At 35.7% G+C, this 21,336-nt stretch overlaps 1 protein-coding gene across 10 annotated transcripts in view; it reads left to right on the forward strand.

The window, feature by feature from the left end:
* VEZT (vezatin, adherens junctions transmembrane protein) overlaps positions 1–11,275 on the forward strand; it is a 64,463-nt gene extending 53,188 nt beyond the window's left edge. For 5 of the 10 annotated variants that reach the window (XM_030323408.2, XM_030323409.1, XM_030323410.1 and 2 more), the window contains 3 exons: positions 2,260–2,360; positions 4,026–4,233; positions 8,043–11,275. In XM_030323408.2, the coding sequence (XP_030179268.1) occupies positions 2,260–2,360; positions 4,026–4,233; positions 8,043–8,557 (824 nt within the window). In that variant the 3' untranslated portion in view covers positions 8,558–11,275. Of the gene's footprint in view, positions 1–2,259; positions 2,361–4,025; positions 4,234–6,961; positions 7,901–8,042 lie in introns of those variants that run through there. The other 5 variants (XM_030323414.1, XM_030323415.1, XM_030323413.1 and 2 more) reach the window with 4 other exon arrangements.
* The last annotated feature ends 10,061 nt before the right edge of the window (positions 11,276–21,336 follow it).

Below are 21,336 nucleotides of genomic sequence, written 5' to 3' on the forward strand. Positions count from 1 at the left end.
AAGATATAAAAATTTAATGTTCACATGAAAATCTATAAACAAATGTTTATAATGGCTTTATTCATAATCACTAAAAACTAGAAGCAGACCAAGTGTCCTTCAGCTGGTGAATAGATAAACTGTTCTATCTATCCACACAATGGAATAGTGCTCAGCAAAAAAAGAAGAAATGAACTACTGATACATCATTAAGATGGAGGAATCACTAATGCGTTGTGTTAATCACTACATAGTCTATGATCCCGTTTAAATGACATTCTTAAAACAGTAAAATTTCATGGGAACAGCAAACATACCAATGGTTATTGGGAGTTGGATATGGAGAGATGAATAACATAAGAAATGTTTTGAGGTGAAGGAACTGTTCTCTATCTTAGTTGTGGTGGTAGTGGTTATATGACTCTAATTTATCTAAACTCATAAAATTATATACCAACAAGAGTGAATTTTATTGAGTAAAATAAAATAGCTTAAATGTTTTCCCCCACTAGTTTTAGCATCCATTTGTGGATCTTGCTTGAATTAGATATTATTGTGATGGTTGCCAGATGGTAATTTTCTAATTCCATTTTTCCTTTTATACTTACTACTTGGCATTCTATTGTGAGCCAAAGCATCCCCCTTTTCTGCTTATTTATATCAATATGGATGTATGGATTCTTATTTTATTCTGTGGATCATAATTTGTTATTTTGTTGCTCAAATTGTACAAAGTTTGACCAGAGGGAACCCATTTAAGGTTTGTGTCATTTTTTGATCACTTCTTTATACTTTACTTGCCCCTAGCCCTAAGGGGTGCCCCTTGTGGGTGCTAAGTATGCTCATAGCCACTGGGATGTTCTTGTTTTTACCAATTTTCAGTGTAGAGGACAGTGAAATATATCTGTGTATATACTTCTACATACATATTTCTACATCTGTCCATATATGTTATAAACCATGGGTTCACATCGATACCTCCAAATCAGTTCCATGGTTCTTCCTGTACTTCTCCCTCTGTATATTTGTACCACCATGAGAAACTTGGCTCTCATTATCTTCGGTATTAACTTATTTATTCAATGCCTTGTATGTAAGCAATCACCTGATAATATGGACTGTCTCCTAAGCCACATTGCTGCTGACTCACACCTAGTGAGAGTCCTTCCCATTCTGTCTCATTCCAGTCCAGCTTGCTTTGTCCACACTAGCCCTTGACAGCCAGGAGTCTCCCCTAACTCTGGTCCCAACCAGTTATCTGTCATTACTTTTAAAAGGTAGAAATCTAGATGTCTAAAGCCTAATTCTTTTTTAAGTTTATTTATTTTGAGAGAGAGAGAGAGAGAGAGAGAGAGAGAGACTGAGTGAGCGAGCATGGGCAGGGCCAGAGAGAGAGAGGGAGAGAGAATCCCAAGCAGGCCCTGCACTGTCAGCACAGAGCCGAAGTCTCACTAACCGTGAGGTAATACCTAAGCCAAAACCAAGAGTCGGACACTCAATTGACTGAACCACTTACGCACCCCTAAAGCCTACTTCTTTTTAATGTTTATTTATTTATTTTGAGAGAGAGTGAGTGAGCAGGGGAGGGGCAGAGAGAGAGAGAGGGAGACAATCCCAAGCAGGCTCCACACTGTCAGCGTAGAGCCCAACACAGGGCTTTAACTCACAAACAGAGAGATCATGACCTGAGCCAAAACCAAGAGTCAGATGCTTAACCAACTGAGCCACCCAGGTGCCCAAGCCTACTTCTTTTTAAGTAGAGAGATAATGTGGAAGGTAGAGAGCTGGATATGAGAATATGAGAACCCCATGGTTAGATACCAAATACCAATGTTAAGTAATTAAAGTTAACACCTGGGTGATCTTTTCAAGCTATGACTTGTGAAACCCATTTCCAATTCTGAGAGTAAAAATAATATAAGGGAAATGTAAGATTGAAGTTTATTTTTTGTGGGGAAGAGTGATGGTCTGGCTTGAGACTTCCCATGCCATGAACAAAAGTTGATTTGTTTAGCGAGTATTTAGAGAGGAAGTACCTGTTTTGAACCAGATACTATAGTGAGGTGAAGAAGGGAGAGGAAAACAAGTTTCTCCTCTGAGAGTTTAACTTACATTGTAAATCTACCGCTATATTGTTAACTTTAACATCCTTAATTTTTTTATAAATTGAAAGTTATAATTAGAACGTCAGACTATGAAATTGGCAAAATATTAGTACTAAAAATGTTTTTTTTTTAATTCGATGTTCACTCATTTCTGTGTGGCTTATTGCTTTTTAAGGCAAGCCTGAAACGGTGTGTGAAAACCCACGTTGTACTGTGGTACCTTTGACGCAGCCAACTCTACACATCGCGGACAAAGATCCAATCCCGGAGGAGCAGGTAATGGTGAAAACTGCTGTTTTCTTCCCCCTAAAGAAGAGTTTCCCATACAGAGTTTACCTATCTATCTCTGTAAGTGGTGTGGATCATTACTGACTAAGTTGTTAAATTTATGTTTGTGATGAGCTTCAAAATTACCACACAATATATTGAACTGATAACAAATCATTAATTCTTAGTACCTTGAGTTTGAATCCACTGAATCTACCAGCAAATTTTTATAAAGATTTTTTTCTTTAATATTTTATTTATTTTTGACAAAGAGGGGCGGGGGAGAGAGGGACAGAGAGAGGGAGAATGAATGAATGAATGAGTGGAGGAGGGGCAGAGAGAGAAAAGGGGACAGAGGATCCCACGCAGGCCCTGTGCTGACAGCACCAAACCTGATGCGGGGCTTGAGATCACAAATGGTGAGATCATGACCTGAGCCAAAGTTAGACTTTCAGCCAACTGAGCCACACGGGTGCCCCTACCAGCAAGTTTTCATGTTATTTGTATCTTACTGTCTATTTCTTAGACACTTAAAAGTGATTAAATACCTTAAAAATTAATGCATTGGCAAAGGTGCCTTCTACAATACTGGAAATGTGAGTGGTGGTTACCAGACTGTATACATATGTAAAAATCCTGTACACTTAAGATTTGTGTATTTGGCAGCATGTATGTTATACCTCGCTTAAAAAAACCAATTTTTCAATGATTTCTTTCGATACTGACAAAGATTTCTTTTGTTTATCCTAAGGAAAACTTTTTTTCCTTCAGTCATATTGTCTACTCAGCATTCTTAATTGCAAAGGGAGACCAATCTGTTTAACAAACAAGAAATTTGTTTAAAAAACCAGGAGGTGACTGACAGAATATCTCTGAGGGCCTCATAGTTACGTTTGAACTAGGATGGGGTGAACAGCCCAATTTACTCAAAAGAACTGTTCCAGTTCCAGCAACATCATTGCCCAGTCACTGGTTGCAGACATTGTCACTCGCTCCATCATTGCTGAATAATAAAAACTACCTTCAGAATCTCTACCTCTGGAAACTTGATCTGCCACCATTCTTGCCAGAGTGGATTCCTTAAAACGCCTGCTTCCCTTGTAACAAACTTCTGGGTCCGATCTGATCTATATACATATGATTAGAGGATCCCAAGTCATTTGGCTGAATCATAACTGCAAGGGAGGCTGGGTAAGCAAGGGGCCTCGTCTGTGTCTTAGTGATAAGAAGAACCATAAGATGAGGTATTCCCCAATATAGGAATAGTGTTCAAACCTCCTGGGAAGTCAGAAAGAACCACAAATACGGCCACAAGAAGGCTAATATACCTGACCACTTCCCCAAAACACCAGCCCTTCTAATTTTGATTTGTTTTGGCAGAGCTAATAACTCTAATATTAACTAGATCTACAGGATGGTATCAGAGCAGAAAAATAATGATTGAAGTTATTAAACTTTCTTATCCACGGTCCCTTTCGTTATCAACTGCTAAGTTTTTTTAAGACTTCAATTTACCTATAATAATATGTTTGCTTTGTTTGCCCACCTTTGCTTTAGTGACCTGTGCCAAGAGTCTTCATTGTTTAATCTTGGAGATGGGTAGGTACAAGGTAATGAATGCTACTAGAAAATTGTCTGCTTGAAGTAAAGTGCTTTTTCTTTATTCATTTTCAGGAATTAGAAGCTTATGTAGATGATATAGATATGGACAGTGATTTCAGAAAGGATGATTTTTATTACTTGTCTCAAGAAGACAGAGACAGACAGAAGCGTGAGCATGAAGAATCCAAGAGGGTACTCCAAGAACTAAAATCTGTGCTGGGATTTAAAGCATCAGAGGCAGAAAGGCAGAAGTGGAAGCAACTTCTATTTAGTGATCACGGTAAGCACTGACTTCAGAGTAAAAGGTTATTTTAATGAAGGGGACTCTTTTTTTCTTGAACTAAGACTTTTATTTTAGCTGTAATTCTTACAGCTTTAATTTTAGGGATCTCAGCAAGTATAGTGCTTTTTCTTCTAGACGCAAAATCAATATGATCAATAAAAGACTAGGTATATAATCAAATTGGGAATATGAAATCAAGCTTTTTCATCAGTAACTTGATGTTTTACTAAATTATTTTGGAATGGCAGTGAGTTGAATAAATATGTTTTCAAATTTAGTGAATTTGAGATTCTAAACTCTTCTCTTTATGTGGATACTATCAATACTTCAGTGAAGCATCAGATTAGTGAATTTGAGATTCTAAACTCTGTTCTCTTTAGGTTGATATTATAAATACCTCAATGAAGCATCAAATTAGTAACTCTACGTTCATCATTGAAACAAGTGGATTAAGACCTAGGCCAGTTAGCTACATCATTAAGGTTTCTCAGTTGGTTTGAACACGTTAAGTAGATGGGACAAGAGGAGGTGCTTCTGTGCAAGCTGTCTCCGTACTTCAGTATTGACAAAATTGGATGATTTGACAATACTGACGATTAGCATTAAACTCCTTTATGTTTGCCACTCTTTTCTTTGGTTGGACTTCATGCGAGGTGAGGGAAGGAATGAGGGTATCTTGACAGTATCAGACTAGCTAATTTCTAATTGAGGAATTAACTCCTGTAGATTTCCAAGAGGTAGAGTGGGATTCCTCTTCCATTTTAGAGTACTTACCTGAAACCTCAAAATCAACTGCCTTCCTTTCCCATTCTTTTTTTCATTGGGAGTATATAGATTACCTGTACTTCTGGAAATTTCCTCAGATTTCTCTTTTCTTCTCTTAGGAGTCCTGCCATTGTCCCATGTCCAGATACACCTTTGTTGATTTCATCCTTCCTCTTCCCACTGGCCCCCTTTATAGCCCAGATCCTTATTAGATTATGCTCATACATTGTTATAGCCTCTTAACTGACTTCCATTCTTTTTTTTTTATGTAAACTCTACCCCCAACATAGGGCTCAAATTCACAACCCCAAGATCAAGAGTCATATGCTGTACTGAGTCAGCGAGGCACCCCAGCTGACTTCTATTTTCAATACCTTTTTCTTCTAAGCTTTCCTTAGAAGATAGCTTCTAAGCTAGCTTCTGTCCTTGCAGGCTGCCTCCAGATTTTTCTCAAACAGTACAATGATAATAGCTCTCTGTCTTTTTTTTTTAATTTTTTTAATGTTTATTTATTTTTGAGAGAGAGAGAGAGAGAGAGAGAGAGAGAGAGAATGAGAATGAGTCGGGGAGGGGCAGAGAGAGAGGGAGACACAGAATCTGAGGCAGGCGCCAGGCTCTGAGCTGTCAGCACAGAGCCTGACAGGGGCTCGAACCCATGAGCCGTGAGATCATGACCTGAGCTGAAGTTGGATGTTTAACCATCTGAGCCACCCAGGTGCCCTGATAGCTCTCTATCTTTAAAACCTGCAGTGGTTCCCCCTTTCCCACTCTATTAAATCTAAACTCTTTTTCCTGGTTTCAAGCCTCTCTATCATATGAATCCATCATATTTAATTATATTTATCACTCTGATATGGATATCTTCCTCTGGTTATATTTATCTAATTAGACTGTGGTCCCACAAACTTACTATTTTTATTCATGAAAAACATTCATGCTGCGGTGCCTGGCTGGCTCAGTCGATAGAACATGCGACTTCATCTTGGGGTTGTGAGTTCAAGCCCCCACATTGGGTGTAGAGTTTACTTTAAAAAAAAAAACAACAACTTAAAAAAAAATAAAAACATACATGCTGATCTCTTTGCTAAGAATTCTGTCTTCTCCACCAAGCTGTCCTTTCTACCAGTTGCTCCTCCATGAATCCTCTGTTCTAGCCCTGCTACCTCTCCCACCACTACAGACCCTCACACCAGAGGGGCCCTGGAGGGAATTGTAACCGTGTCTTGAGCAGCAACATATGTAGCAGATTAAAAACTTCCCAGGTGCAGCAGTAAAGAGTTCCTGCAGCCTGCTTGTTCATATTTTGGGTCTGCATGAATCAGGGATTGAGAGTATCGTTTTAGGCACTATTGTTTTCTGTGCATTCAATGTTTTTGTCTCTATAATGAAATTACAGTCTCTTTCAGTAGGAGCTTTATTATCCCCCACAGTGTTCATTCAGCAAATTATTCATTCAACAAGTAGTTACTGAGGCACTGTTTACTGCTATATCCCTAGTGCATAAATCAAGAGACAAAAATCCCTGTACTCCTGGAGCTTTACATTCTAGCAATGTTAACACTTGATCCTCCAGATGTGCAGATTATATTGCCCTATTTAATTAGCAATAATCAGGGATATCAATCAACATCTAATACATGTTGCATTCTTTAAGAACTAGATTTATTGCCTAAAAATGTACATGAAGACTGAGAATAGCCTTGTATATACATTTGTATCCTTTCTATTGTTTAGTATTTTCTCCATATAGCTTTAAAATTATCCTACTGACAGTATGAGCAAAGATATAATGAGAGAAATGTGTCTTTTTTCAGGTATATGCTTTGGGTAGCTACGTTAGAAAGCGCAGTATTGCTGATTTTGTTTGTGAAATAAGTAAAAAGCTGCTGATACCATAAAATGCTTTTTCCGTGAAAAATTTCAGTACATCTTCCAGAGTTGTTTTCATCTCTGCCTACAGGGGTAAAGTCCGCATGGAATTAGAGAGGGATATTCTACACTGGAACCTGCTGTGGCCATTGTTTTCTGTTGTTGCTGCTTCTCTAGTGGAGTTACTGCAGCTTAGGGATCTGTTTCTTGGAAATGGACACCTTTTACAAATTATTTTTTAAATAAACGCCAGATCTTCAAGAAGCACTTGTTTTTCTTCCGTCATGCTTCCTAATATATTGTATTGTACTAACCCCTCATACTGGGAGGAGAGACTGCCTAGCAAGCAACCCACTGCCTACTAACATCAAGAGGGGCTAAATAAAACTTCATTTTCCTTGAAAGGACACCTTCTGCCGTATGGATATAATGTTTATGTATTATGCTTTGTACAGTAGTTGATCTTGAATACAGATTTTATTTTGTTTTATACTTTTATGTGACATTACAAAATGTGTGGAAGTTATGGCTTTACTTTCATCAGGGTCTTGTTAGGTGGTTGGCAAGCGAATAGGATTGTGTGCATTTTTTTTTCCCCATACTGTTTTCACTTGTAAATATATATGTGTTAAAGATATGATTATTATCTGGATTACTTCAGGCCTTTTATCTGACATATTATCAGTAAAAATCATGCTGCTTATTCTTTCATAAGATGGTTCTCAAACTTTAGTGTGCATCAGAATCAAGCGTAGGGTTTGTAAACACAGCCAGTCCTCATTCACAGTTTGCCATTCAGTAGGTCCTGGTGGGAATTTGCATTTCTACCAAATAACTGATGCTGTTGGTTCGGGGACCACACTTTGAGAACCACTGCTTTAATATTTTGAATAATACAACGTGTGAGGTGTTTTAAAATCTTCATTAAAACCCCATCTCATTTCATTTCTTAGGCATTTTATCTCTTACAAAGTTCTCTGGATTTATAAATGTATATAGATTTAATAGAAAGATTTATTTAGCTTTTATTTATTGTTCTTTATTAGAAAAATAACGACTGGAAGTTTAAATTAAAGTTTAAATCATTGTTGGGTCCTTAGTTATTATTTTTCTTTCTTTTTTTTTTCTTTTTCTTTCTTTCTTTCTTTCTTTTTTTTTTTTTTTCTTTGAAGCTGTGTTGAAATCCTTGTCTCCTGTAGACCCAGTGGAACCCATAAGTAATTCAGAACCATCAGTGGATTCAGATATGGGGACAGTTGGTAAAAATGATACTGAAGAGGAAAATAGTAAACCCTCCACAGCTGACAATGAAATAAGTAGTAGGACTGAGTATTTATGTGAAAACCCTCTAGATGGTAAAAATAAAGACAATTCTGCAAATGAAGTCTTCCTCCAAGGAGCTGAAGAAAGAGTGTGTTCCCAATGTGAGAGTGAAGAGGAATCTCGGCAGGCGGACGTAGGGAGCCTGTCCACTGCCCATCCAGCTCCCGGGGACTTATTACAGCCTTCCATTAAGCAGAGGCTGGCACGGCTCCAGCTGTCACCGGATTTTACCTTCACTGCTGGTCTTGCTGCAGAAGTGGCTGCTAGATCTCTCTCTTTTACCACCATGCAGGAACAGACTTTTGGTGATGAGGAGGAAGAACAGATAGTACAAGAAAATGAAAATGAGGTACAAGAGAAGTAGGAACCAAGATTTACATGGAGGATTTTAAATTATTGCTTTTATGCAAGTGTTTTAGCTTCAAGGCTAGATAATCCACTAGAAAGGGAAAATGAGTGTTAAGTTTACTATATATAAAGCTAAGATGTGAATTTACAGCAAGAACCCTGGTTTGAACAACTGATCTGAAAATAGTAGTTAACCTGTAAATGGCAAATCTTTTAGGAAAATAAGAAAGGTAAGGGCTCTTTTGAATAAACTGCTCTTTTTTTTTTGCAGCACAGCTGATCGATCTTGGAAATTCTTTAGGTACTTTTAATAAGAAACAAATTTATCATTTCTTGCCAGAATTTGCTACCATAAAATGACTGGGATAATTCTGTTGCAAGAACATTAACATTTAGTATGACCACTTTTTACTGTATTCTTGCAGTTCATAGCTGCAGCTATTATGTTAATAACAACTTGTTTGTATTTTATTTTTGTTTATACCAGTCTTAAAACAAAGATACAGGTTCTGAATAAAAAAAAAATTGACTTCATACAATTAATGTGTACTGGGGTTTGGAACTAAAAAGTAGTTTCAAAAATACTGGGGTTATGACATTTTTTTTTATGTTTCCTTGTTCATATGTGTATTCGGTAGTTAATTTTAAGGTGTCCTAATAATCTTTAAAAGATAAACATTGTACTGTTTTAAAAATTACCCTTTCAAATATATTTTGTGTTTTTCTTCTGTTCTTGTTATAACTAATAGAGATGATGTCAAAGTAGGATCCGTATAGTCCAAGGCCCCATAGTCCAAGGCCCCATCGGCACCTTTGCAGAAAGTTCTTTGTATCTATTTGCCTACAGATAATTGGGTGCCCACAAGCAGATCATTTCAGCTGATTTCTAGCCTGAGGCTATATCCTCTCCACCTTAATGAGATTCTGGAAACATCCTGCCTGCTTCCTGGAAAGCATCCTTGTCTCCTCAGTACTTCATTTACAACTACCTCTTAAAAGAGGTTGCTTTCCAAATTGTCCAGTGTCATGATTGCATTTTCAAAATGTGATATTTTCAGGAGTATATTGTTTCTTGAAACCTATAGCTCCTACGCACTGACATAGTTTATAGACATTATTTGGGGAAAGTATAGGAATAATAATTTATGCTGCTGTCCTAGAAAGGAAGTTACCCAACGAATATAGATTGTCTTTAGAATTAAGAAACACATTCAGATTCCTGTAAACTTAGTACTTTGAGTCAGTAGATTTATGTGTACCGAGGAGATTTTTATTTAATTTTTTCCAGTAATCTTAGGAAATTTATTTTTTATCCTGAGGAAAAACTTGATTCTGCTTTGTATGAATAGTAGAGATCCTTCGTACTATAAGTGATTCTGCCTATTGCCCAAAATTCTGGGACTGTCCATAATCAAGCTCTTAGAAATATTACAGGGTGGGCCCTTTTACCACTTAGAAGTAGCTAAATTTCAAAAACAAAAATCTTGTTTTGAAACTGACAATCGTATTCATAAATAATAATATTTTCTTTTTAGATTACATAGTTTGCCAAGTCTTTTTCCCCTTGGATTTAGAAGAAGCAATTATGGGAACACTTGGTAATTGTTCCCCTAATCTGTGACCTTACACAGGAAGAATTAGAGTTTAAAAATTTTTAATTCTTTTATTGTATTATTTTTATTTACACCAGCTTGGGGAAAATGTCTTCATAATATTTCATCAGTTTTATTCAATGCTCTCTAAGCATTGAAAGACTGATTTTGTTATAAATTTTTAAAAACTAACTTTAATGAGGAATTCCTAATCTTCCAATCTGATCTGTTTTATCTGCAAATATTCTGCTTGTTGAAACCATAATATAAGGATCTTGGGACTTTAATTGAAGGTTCTTTTTTTGTGTAGTTTTTAAAATTTCTTTCATCTTATAAAATATTGCTGAGATAAAATAGTATCTTCCCTGTGAATATTTCTAATGTTCTCTTATAATAGTCTAAAAGTCAGTGTTTCTCAGTTTTTGTTTTTGTTTTTGTTTTTGTTTTTTATAGGATGCCTATATTAGAATAAACTGGAGGTCTTATTTTTAAAATGCAGATTTGGGGCCATAACTCCCAGTCATTCTTAAGAGGTCTAGGACTTTGTTTTCCTTGCCATGGATATCTTAGGAAATTAAAACAAATACGCCAATGTGACATAAGTAGGTATTCTTATTACTTTTCTAAGAATATTTCACTTTGTATTATCAGGCTTTTGACTAGTTTTAATAGTTGACATCCTGCATCTAAAAGAAGCCCGCTGGGAAAAATATTTTGTGATGCAAAACTTGTAATTATGCTTTCCAAATTTTACAGTGGTATTTTGACAGGATAATTCTTGTTAAGAGTAATATCCTGACAGCTTTTGATATGAACATTTCCAGAGTTTATTTTACCAGGACAGAGCCGGTACAGAAACTATTTAGGGTCAGGTCACTCTTGAGGACAAAATTTTTACACTCTGCCTACAGTGAGGAAAGTCATGGCAGTAAATGACCTAATAATGGTTATCATACCTTAAATTCTTATTTTTTTTTCAGCTATCATTATTTAAACCCGCATATCTGGACTATCTAGGACCAGACTCTTGCTGGTCTTTGATTTGTGATCTTTGGCTTATTTTTTAAGTTGTCTGTATTATCTGCCTTCACTAGTTAAGTCTTCTTTAAAATTGTACTTCATTAAAATTGTATGTTTGAATATATTTAATTAAGAACTCATGTATTGACTCAGGTTTGATTTCTGAAGTTATTGGAGACAAGTCAGGAGAAACACATTTAAGGCAAATTGCTAAGGAAATTTAAGAATATGGTTTTAAGGCTTTAATACAAAAAGGCTTTAATACAAAATTAAACTTTAATCTGAGTTTAAATCTCAGAGCCATCATTTAAAAGCTATGGGTGCAGTTGACCTAATAATGTCATGGGGAGTTTTTCCAGCAAAAACCAAATTCTCTGGATTGCTAAATCATGTTGGTAAATTCTTACTCCTCAGAAGTAGTTAAAAAAGAAGTGAAACATTTGAGGCTGAAAAACAAGATCTGGTTATAATTATGCTAGTAAAATGGGTCAATTTTCTTTAAAAAATAAATACTAATATTCTGATTCACATAATAAAGGTGGTGAATGTTAAAGCATAAAAAATTATGTTTTGATACATTTCACAAAATTATAAATCAATGGAGTGTTAATTGGAAGGGAGCCTAGGAGTCATTTCACTCTGGTGACTTATAGTGACTTATATACTATAAGTAATGTAAAATATGAAGTATTTTGATAAATTATTAGAAATCATGTGGGAGGAAAAATTCAACTGATTTGGTTTAATCATAGGACATTGTTTCCATACCCAAACAAACCAAGGAAATAAGAACTAAATGCCATGAGACTGTGCTATAGCTCAGCAGACTCGTTATTTGAACTAAAGTAGATAGCATGCTATGAATGAAACACAGACAAAGCAAAAATTGATTTATTCTTCCATTTCTGTTGATCACAACATGTCTCTGTAATTCACACTTATATTAGAAAATGAAGCTGTAAACATACTAGAAACAAAAATATAGGAAAAATACCATAAGTACAGTAACAATTTATTGACAGGTAAATAACTGACAGTAATTATCGACAGGTGACTAACTTGCATGAATTAATTTTTCATGTAACTGAGGCAAATCCATTTAATCATAACAGTTTTTAATAATTTAATAGGAGGGGCACCTGGGTGGCTCAGTCGGTTTAAGCATCCGACTTCGGCTCAGGTTATGATCTTGAGGTTTGTGGGTTTGAGCCCCATATCAGGCTCTGTGCTGACAGCTCAGAGCCTGGAGCCTGCTTTAGATTCTGTGTCCCTCTCTTGCACTGCTCCTCCCCTGCTCATGCTCGCTCTCTCGCTCGCTCTCTCTCTCTCTCTCTCTCTCTCTCAAGAATAAGTAAAACATTTTTAAAATTTTTTTAAATAATTTAATAGGAAAATTTTTAGAATGTACTTTCTGTACTTTTTTCTAGAATATTTAGGATATAATTTAACTTTTTCTCAGTCATCTTTAAGGATATCAGTTCCTCTCACAGGGTAATCAACAGAAATGCACCCTCAGGAGCAACTGAGATACATAATGTTCTATGCCCCTTTACCCTGTGACCCTGCAGAACTTTGCTTTTTGAGCTAGGTCTGGTTTTCACAGTTTCTCTATCTTCCCTTAAAATCAGCTGTCACTTTTTGCTGCTGTCTTGTGTGCCTGCCTCTTGCACTAGGTCCCCAATTTGCTGCTTCTCATCTGCTGTGGGCTGAGAAACCAGATTGCCAACCTTGCTAGAATTGTGTCTAAAATAAGAGTAGACTGAAAGAAGGCTAAGGGACTTTTCTGTCAGTTATGTGCATGGCCTTTGTGGTACCTATTTGGCTGCTTAGCATACTTTTGTTTGCCTGATCACTCTTTACTAAGAACTTGCTAAAAATACTTGGTTGAATATGTGATTGCCATATATTTAAAGTATTAATTCAGTTTTTATATGTTGGTGTTTCTAGGACTTTCCATTAATGAATTCAGCTATAAAAGAGAATTTGATTATTATCTTTGTATAAATCATTGTGTATATTTTAGGAAAATGGTGGTTTTTTTGTTTGTTTTTTTTGCTCATTATTCCTAGTATAGGACACAGACTGAAAACTTAAACATTATAAATATGACTCCAACTCTGTCCACCAAGATTTATATTCTAGAACTATAGGTTTGAGACTAAACATGCATGGCTAATTTAGAAAGAACTGACTAACTGGATATTTGGAGAATGACTCATTCTAGATATCCCAGTTTTCTATAGAACTTAAACCCCTTTAAGCATTAAAATTTTTCAGAATAATTTCTGAAGGTGATCTTTTTAAAACAATATGCATTGCTATCTTATTAAACAATATATGAAAATCATTTAAATCTTTTTTGATGTCAAAATGATCATTATTAACAACAGTTATTATACTGTGATAGTCTAATTAAGGCACTGAGAGCTACATGCCCTTTTACTAAATGGCTCCATTCTGATGTGCTTTTTTCATTTTCTTGTCTTTGTTTTCTGATAGCAGTTCTCATTCCTCCAGTTTCTCCAAATACCGCTTAAGTGTGCCCATAGCAATGGCCTTTCTCCACCTTCGTTATGCTCCTTCTAGTCTGTTTTGGTTTCGGAAACCAGGTAACTAAAACAGCTAGAATAATGTATAAAGTAAGAACAAATTGACTCCGTGAAGACCTAAAAACCTGGATTATACTTAAATGCATGGATTTTGTGGGTATCTATTACTACCTATTTCATTGCTATCTTTAAGTGAAGTTACTAAATTAGGTACCTCCTCTCAAAATAGAAGAGCTGTTATTGTACAAAAGGAATGATTATGTTTCTATACTTTACCTTCTCTGCATTCTATTCTTTAATTTTTTGGCTCTGATTAAAACCAGCCAACTCAAATTAGCATTTTCTACAGTACTTTCTAGTTGAATCAGATACCACATGTTGCTAAGAATTTCTTTGGCTAGGTTGGTTTTGTTGTTACTTTGGTTTTGTTTTTAGAGAAATGTATTTTCATTTCTGAAACAATGAAGTAGGTTGAGTCCTGGAAAATAAGAAAACTTTCATAATTGATATCCTAGAGAACTGAGAAGTAATAAGGTTTTTAGACTCTAGGCAGTTTTACCACAAAGAATTTATTCTTTGATGTGCAGGATTTTAACACAACATCTTTATTTTTATTCAACGCAATGTATGTTAAAAGTTTGCCAGAAGTTATCAGTGTTAGAGCTAATGATGTTGACAGATGTTTGAATGACTAAATACCCAGTGTCATTCTATATTTTGCGTGTTTAAATTACCATTTGATGTTAAGCAAACATGATGATTTTTCTCTCTTGAATGAAAAATAAACACGAAATTCACATGTTACAATGTTTGCAAGTAAAATTCAGATTTGTCTAGAAAGGGATACCCTCACCTTGAATAACTTAGTTTTACAAATAGGCTGATTATGTTTTAGTCCATACGTTGATTCATCTATCCATCATATACAGGGTAATTGGAAAATCAGTCTATGGCCATGACACAGCTTAACATTATTCATATGCTACTGGAAGGGAATTATGGTATAATATTCACTTAAAAATAGAGGATCCAAACCCGTTTCTTGAGTTGAGACTGCCATTACAGAATAATTATGACCCCAACCCCTGGTTGGTGGTACAAAGAGAGAAATTCCCTTTGAGTATAGTTGTAAGAGGAAAGTGATTCTACTCAGTATAATTGCTATAAATTGAAAAGAGGATGAATTGATTACAGGATTCGCATATACAAAGGTATAACATGAATAAATTCTAAAATGTGTGATCAATTAAAATGCATATGGTATTTTTTAAATGCTGTACATTTTAATATATTTTAACCTGTCAGCAGTTGAGTTAATTTGTTTCATCCCTGTTTACTGAATTTCATTTGGCACATATCAACATGTTATTGAAACAGGACAGTATTTAAGTTGTGTATACTTCTGATACACTGTTTTTCAAAGTGGGTATATTCTATGAGCCATTGTTGTAGAAATATGTATTTCCCATCATATTTGTATCTTAAGAGTTTCTCAAGATAAAGAATAATTCTATTGTTTTGAACTTTACATTTTTCACTTTTATAGCATTTCCTAAAGGTTGGCTACCTACAAAATGAGTTTATTTCATCTTTGAAATTTTTTCTAAAACTAAAGCATGTCTTTCACAAGTTTTTTGTTTTCTATGATATCCTAAGAAGTTACATATCCTTTACCCCTCCCAAAGTAAATTTTAAAATTAATTCCAAGTTTAAGTCAAAGTATTTTCTGCACAGTACTGGCACCTGGCAACGTACAGAAAACTCCAGAAATGTTACTCCCCTTCCTTAAACATTGTATGGTCTGGTACAGCCCTGGAGGTCCATATGAGTGAAAAGCCCAGAAGTCACCTGAGCTGAAAGCACTCCCAAGGAGTTTCGTTTTGTTTGGGTTTGTTCTAGGTATGGTCCCAGGGATCCCAGATCAAACCAGGCCCCTGGGCCTATCCTAGAACCAACCTAAACTCGCGCATCATTCCCGGAACATCAAGAGTGTGAAGACTGAAGATAACCTGAGGCTGACTAGACTTCCTACGTTCACCAGAACTCACTTTTTTGTATGTGTGCCTACATTTTAGCAAAAATTGGTTCATTAACCCTTCCAAAATTAGAGGAATGACAGTGGGTAACAAGATAAAGTCTTACCAGACTTTGACGTTACAGTTATCACAGTAGAAATGTGATCTATAATATGGTTATTATTAATTGCTAGTAGGAGAATTGTTCTTGTAACTTATCAGATTTCTATTTTGTGGTTAAATGACATTGTCACACAAAAAAATTTCTCCCCTAAATTAATGGTTTCTTTTGTCTTTGGTTTTGTCAAACACTTTCTACTCAACAATATGATTAACAGTCTTGTTTAATTATGCATCATCTCCAAAAGGCATTTGGTCTTTACCCTCTGACTCCAATGCCAAGTAATTTTAAAATCTTTTTTCTGGAGACCAGTGCCTTTTTTCTTGTAATCTTTTGAATCCACCACACTGCTTTGAGCTTGTTTTTTAGGTTCAGTTCTGGGAAGAACAGCATCATTTCAGACTCATTGTAGAGGCTACATTTCAGAATCTGCTATGGTTGATAAAAAGCATGATAGAGTGAAAATCGATTAATACTTTACAGAGTACTGAAATATTTTGCAGAATAAGGTTTTTATTATTATTATTATTTTTTTTTTTTTTTGTTCCCTGCTGCTCTGGGTTTTTAAAAGATTGTGACCTACTTGATTCATCACATGGTCTCCTACCATAACTGTGACATTGCTGTTTTATTTCGTTTGAGGACAGGATTTCTGAAAAGGCATGAAAAGACCCCAAACCCAAAGGTTATGATACACAATGGAAATGTATACTTTTGGTAATACTGGCATTTCAATAGGTTTAGACCATGTTTGAAATAATTGCAGACAAATCAGGGATTCCAACTGTGAAAAGAGCCCAAAACTGTGCTGTTCCTCCAAGCCTTGTCACCAGAAAAATTGGATCAGTGAGTTATCCTTTAAAAGAGGACTGTGAGTTTGAGGCTCATTCTGAAGAACTCAACCCTGGGATTAGATCTGTACTGCCTTCATCACATAGATGCTTCAACCCATGGCTTCTATTATTTTTGCCTTTTAAATCATATTTTGATTACCCTTCTCAGTGTTTTCTTTTTTGCACAGTGTTTCCTGTTTACATAAATCAAAACTATACATGTTAGTACTGTATATGTATGTATTTTTTTGATAAAACGAAACCTTGGATCTAAAGATCTTTGGATTTTGATTCCTTTTAATGTCAAATGATTTAAATGCTTTTACTGTCTTATATTATAAATTCACTCTTAATTTATGCCTCAATTCTTCCAATTAATTTTTTCTAATGAACTACATTACAATTAAATAGGTGAGCCTTATATCAGTTTCTTCCAGAATTTATGACATTTTGCATTCACCCAAACATGACAGTGTTCTAACATCAGCAATCTTGTATCCATGCACTGATCTGTAAGCATAGGTGACTATTTCTTGACATAGCCTGAAATGTATGAACCCATCTTATGTTTATGTTCAGTAAGTGTTCTCAGTATTTGAGGAGCATTTGCATTCTCTTTTGACATTGTTAATTATGAACACCTAAAATAGGAATGTGAGAACTGTCTTACAGAGTTCAGGCTTGTTTACATAGTAAGTTTCTAAAGCCAGTCTTCACTCCAGTCTTAACACTGGAGTGTGTTAAACTGTATTTTTTTTAATACCATTTAAGAATATCCTTTATTTTAATTTTTACTTTTTGACTACTTATATTTTACGTAGAACTGTACATTTCCTGCCCTACCTAAGATTTTCTCATCAATACTTTCTTTGATCGCTTGATATATCTTACCATACTGAATTTTTAAAGGATTTTTACAAAAACCAACAGTAGGTTTGTATATGTCTGTATTATTGTTGTTCCTCCTAAGCTTAACTAGTCTCTAATAAAATCTGTACTTCTTTGTGTCTTTGTGTGTGTGCCTTTTTTTTTAATTCTGATGTTTGCCACATGAATTAGCCAAAAAGTAAAAATTCTTTTTCTCTTCCTTCTGTCTGTATTTTTCAGAATATGTTAACAAAACCACAAAAGACAGTTTTCTAGGAAAGCTTTGGATTCATTAGTCTAAGTTTTGTTTGTTCGGTCATTAAAGTGCCTCACGTGATATTTTATCAGAGTGAAACAGCAAATGAATTTTAAAAGCTTGCTTTTCACCCTTCTCAGTGACTGTCAGCCATTGGATACATTCTAATCATGTTATATTTGTTGACTTGTACGACCTTTCTGACAGAAAATACCTACTGAATTAAGAAGGAAGCTAACATCCAATGGATCATACTTTGTCCTATGTAATTGAATGAACTATTTGTTTATACATTTCTAAGCTTAGCTACAGTCTTGGGAACATTCGTGGTAGCTCCAAAATGGCTCTGCAGACTGAATGCTGGTTAAACAGAAAGTGGCCTTCCTTGAACAACTTTTATTTACTTATTTCTTTTACTGTTACAAAAGTTTTATTTAACAGAAAAGTTCAATATGAAAATGCACATGACCTGATTTTTATTTATTTTATTTCAAGTTATTATTTAAATTCTAGTTAGTTAACATATATGGTAAAATTGGTTTGGGGATAGAATTTAATGATTCATCACATACAACACCTAGTTCCCTCCTAATGCCCATCACCTGATTACTATCACCCCGCCTGCCTTCCCATCAACCCTCAGATTGTTCTCATAGTTAAGAGTCATATGGTTTGCTTCCCTCTCTTTTTTCCTCCTTCATTCATCTCTTGTTTCTTAATTTCCACATATAAGTGAAATAATATGGTATTTGTCTCTATTTCACTTAACATAACACACTCTACCTCCATCCACGTTGCAAATGGCAAGATTTCATTATTTATGATTGCTGAGTAATATGACCTGATTTTTATACTGTATTAAAACAGGTTCGGGGGGGGGGGTGTGTGGGAGCAGTTGATTTCTTCTGGTGAATATACCCATTGTTTATTTTTTCAATTACCACCATTCCAATATCATTCTGTTGCCCAGTAGCCATTTCCACACAATGATCTATCACAAGATTCATAAAGGGATCGAATCCCTACAATATTCCTTGGACCTACCACCATTTAATTTCAATGATAATTTCTTATCCATAAATTTTTTTTTTTTTATAAATTTTTTTTTTCAATGTTTATTCATTTTTGGGACAGAGAGAGACAGAGCATGAACGGGGGAGGGGCAGAGAGAGAGGGAGACACAGAATCGGAAACAGGCTCCAGGCTCCGAGCCATCAGCCCGGAGCCTGACGCGGGGCTCGAACTCACAGACCGCGAGATCGTGACCTGGCTGAAGTCGGACGCTTAACCGACTGCGCCACCCAGGCGCCCCTCCATAAATTTTTTCAACCCTGAGGGTGAGCTTTGCTCAGGATGTCTACTCGGCAAGTTAAAAGATGCCTCCAAACATTTGAACTGAGCTTTTAAACTACCTCTTTCCAGAAAAGATTTGAAGCAAGGAACACACATTCATAAAGGCAGTTCTTGAAATTTGGCCCTTATCTGGGATTTACTAATTAAAAGTGTGAGACAAGATAGAATATATTAGTTACTCTACCGGATCCTGAAGTCATTGGGTAGGAAATATCCTGTATGATAATCACTCTTTGTCTTCACAATTTGCTTTTGAAGGTCTTTAGCAGATGTACTATAGCCATTGAAAATAAAGTTGGCAAATACTAATTTTCCCCTAATGTACATCTGTAAAAATTAATAGAAGAGTTTCAGAATCTGTTCATGTGAAAATCAGTCCTACTTATTTTTTAAAAATTGTTTTTTTATTTGTTTCTAATTTTAACCAAGCTCTATGTCTAACATGGGGCTTGAACTCATGACCCCGGATCAAGAATCACATTCTCTACTGACTCAGCCAGCCAGGTGCCCTAGTCCTACTTATTTGAAGAAAGACCTTAAATGTGTTCTTATGAGAAAATATTTACATTTATACACAAAATAATATTAGGCATTAAACATGTCCCTAGAACCTGAATACATTGAAGGTCAAGAAACCGGCTTAGTTTTCTCACTCAAATTTGTACATGTGAAGTGTCAGAACCAGTATCCTCCCCAATTCTAAAAGACTTCTTTATGATAAGCTGCCTGTGGATACATTTCATTTTACAGCTAAACTCTAGGGGAGAGTACAGAGCCTTTGAATTTAGAAGTCCGTAGACTTGGATTATGGACAAAACAACGTCTCTAAAACTCACAGAAATCATTTAACTATGTCAAGGCACAGTTTCCTCTGTTAAATAAAAAAGCATTGGGGCGCCTGGTGGCTCAGTCGGTTGAGCCTCCAATTCAAGACTTCAGCTCAGGTCATGATTTCACAGTCCTGGGATTGAGCCCCTAATGGGGCTCTGCACTGGAATAGAGCCAGTTTGGGATTCCCCCTCTCCGTCTGCCCCTCCCCCACACACATGCGCACATATGTTCTCTCAAAAAGAAAAAAAAAATCATGATTTGTGAATTGGACTAGCCCTCTAAAATTCTTTTCCAGGGCTAAAATTCTCAGATTCTCTTTTTCCTAACAAAGAGATACAACTCTACTGTGAAAAGCCAAGGTTGTCATTCTTTTCCAGGGTGCAAGAGGACTTATATTTAGGCACAGGTGAGCAGCCTACTAAATATCAACCTTAAGATTAAGAGGATAAGAGGTGGTAGGGGTGGAGAAGATGGTAGTTGAAAAAGTATAGGTGGTTCCAGCTCAGAACTTAAACTGCTAAGAACTAAGTATATCTTACATCTTAAAGCAGTCTAATACTAGTACGTGAAAAGCAGGGTATAAGAACTTAAAAGGAACAATAGTTCCCTATGATTGCATGTTACTCCTTTCCTCTTAGATGGCATAATCTTTTCATCATGAAGGGATGTCCTATTACAAGGTTTTCTCTATAGGAATAGAATTTTCTGCTTTATCTTCATTTCAGTAGCAAAAGAACCTATCTCTTGTTTCATATCTTGTTCCTTGATCTGAAACACTTTATTCTTTAGCACCCATGCCTAGCTATTAGCCATGAATCCACTTATCTTGCCTGAACTTAGAAGATTAAACTCTGACAGGTGGGTAATGATGGCCAATGACAAAGCTACTGTGCAAAATATGTACACTAGGATCTGAAGAGTTGAACAGTGTTAATCTCTTAAACAGTGACATAAGGGCAACTTTTAGCCAGGTTTTTCACCTCAAAAAGTGTGAAATACGTATGGGGGAAAAGTGTAATTTAAGAAATTGGTAAGTTGAGGATATGTAGGATTTTGTTGCAATTTTGGGCTTCTAGTCACACACAGGCAGAAAGCTTTTCATTTTGTGTATATTCAAGCCATCCCCTCTTAGGCTAATCCTGGGGTCTGGAGAAAAAAAGAGACAAGGCTGCAGTGTTTAATTCTTGCAGAAATAACTTGGTCAAAATACAGAAAAATGTTGAACTGGAAAAAACCTTAAGTTTGTATATGTCCAGAGGCCAGTGTAGGACCAGGCTCAGTACCAAAATTCAAAAATTCTCCTTTCTGAAATCATATTGAGTTGAAGATCAGCTGAAATTGAAAACCTAGAGTAATCT

This window comes from Lynx canadensis, chromosome B4 (assembly GCF_007474595.2).
Source record: "Lynx canadensis isolate LIC74 chromosome B4, mLynCan4.pri.v2, whole genome shotgun sequence".
NCBI lineage: Eukaryota > Metazoa > Chordata > Mammalia > Carnivora > Felidae > Lynx > Lynx canadensis.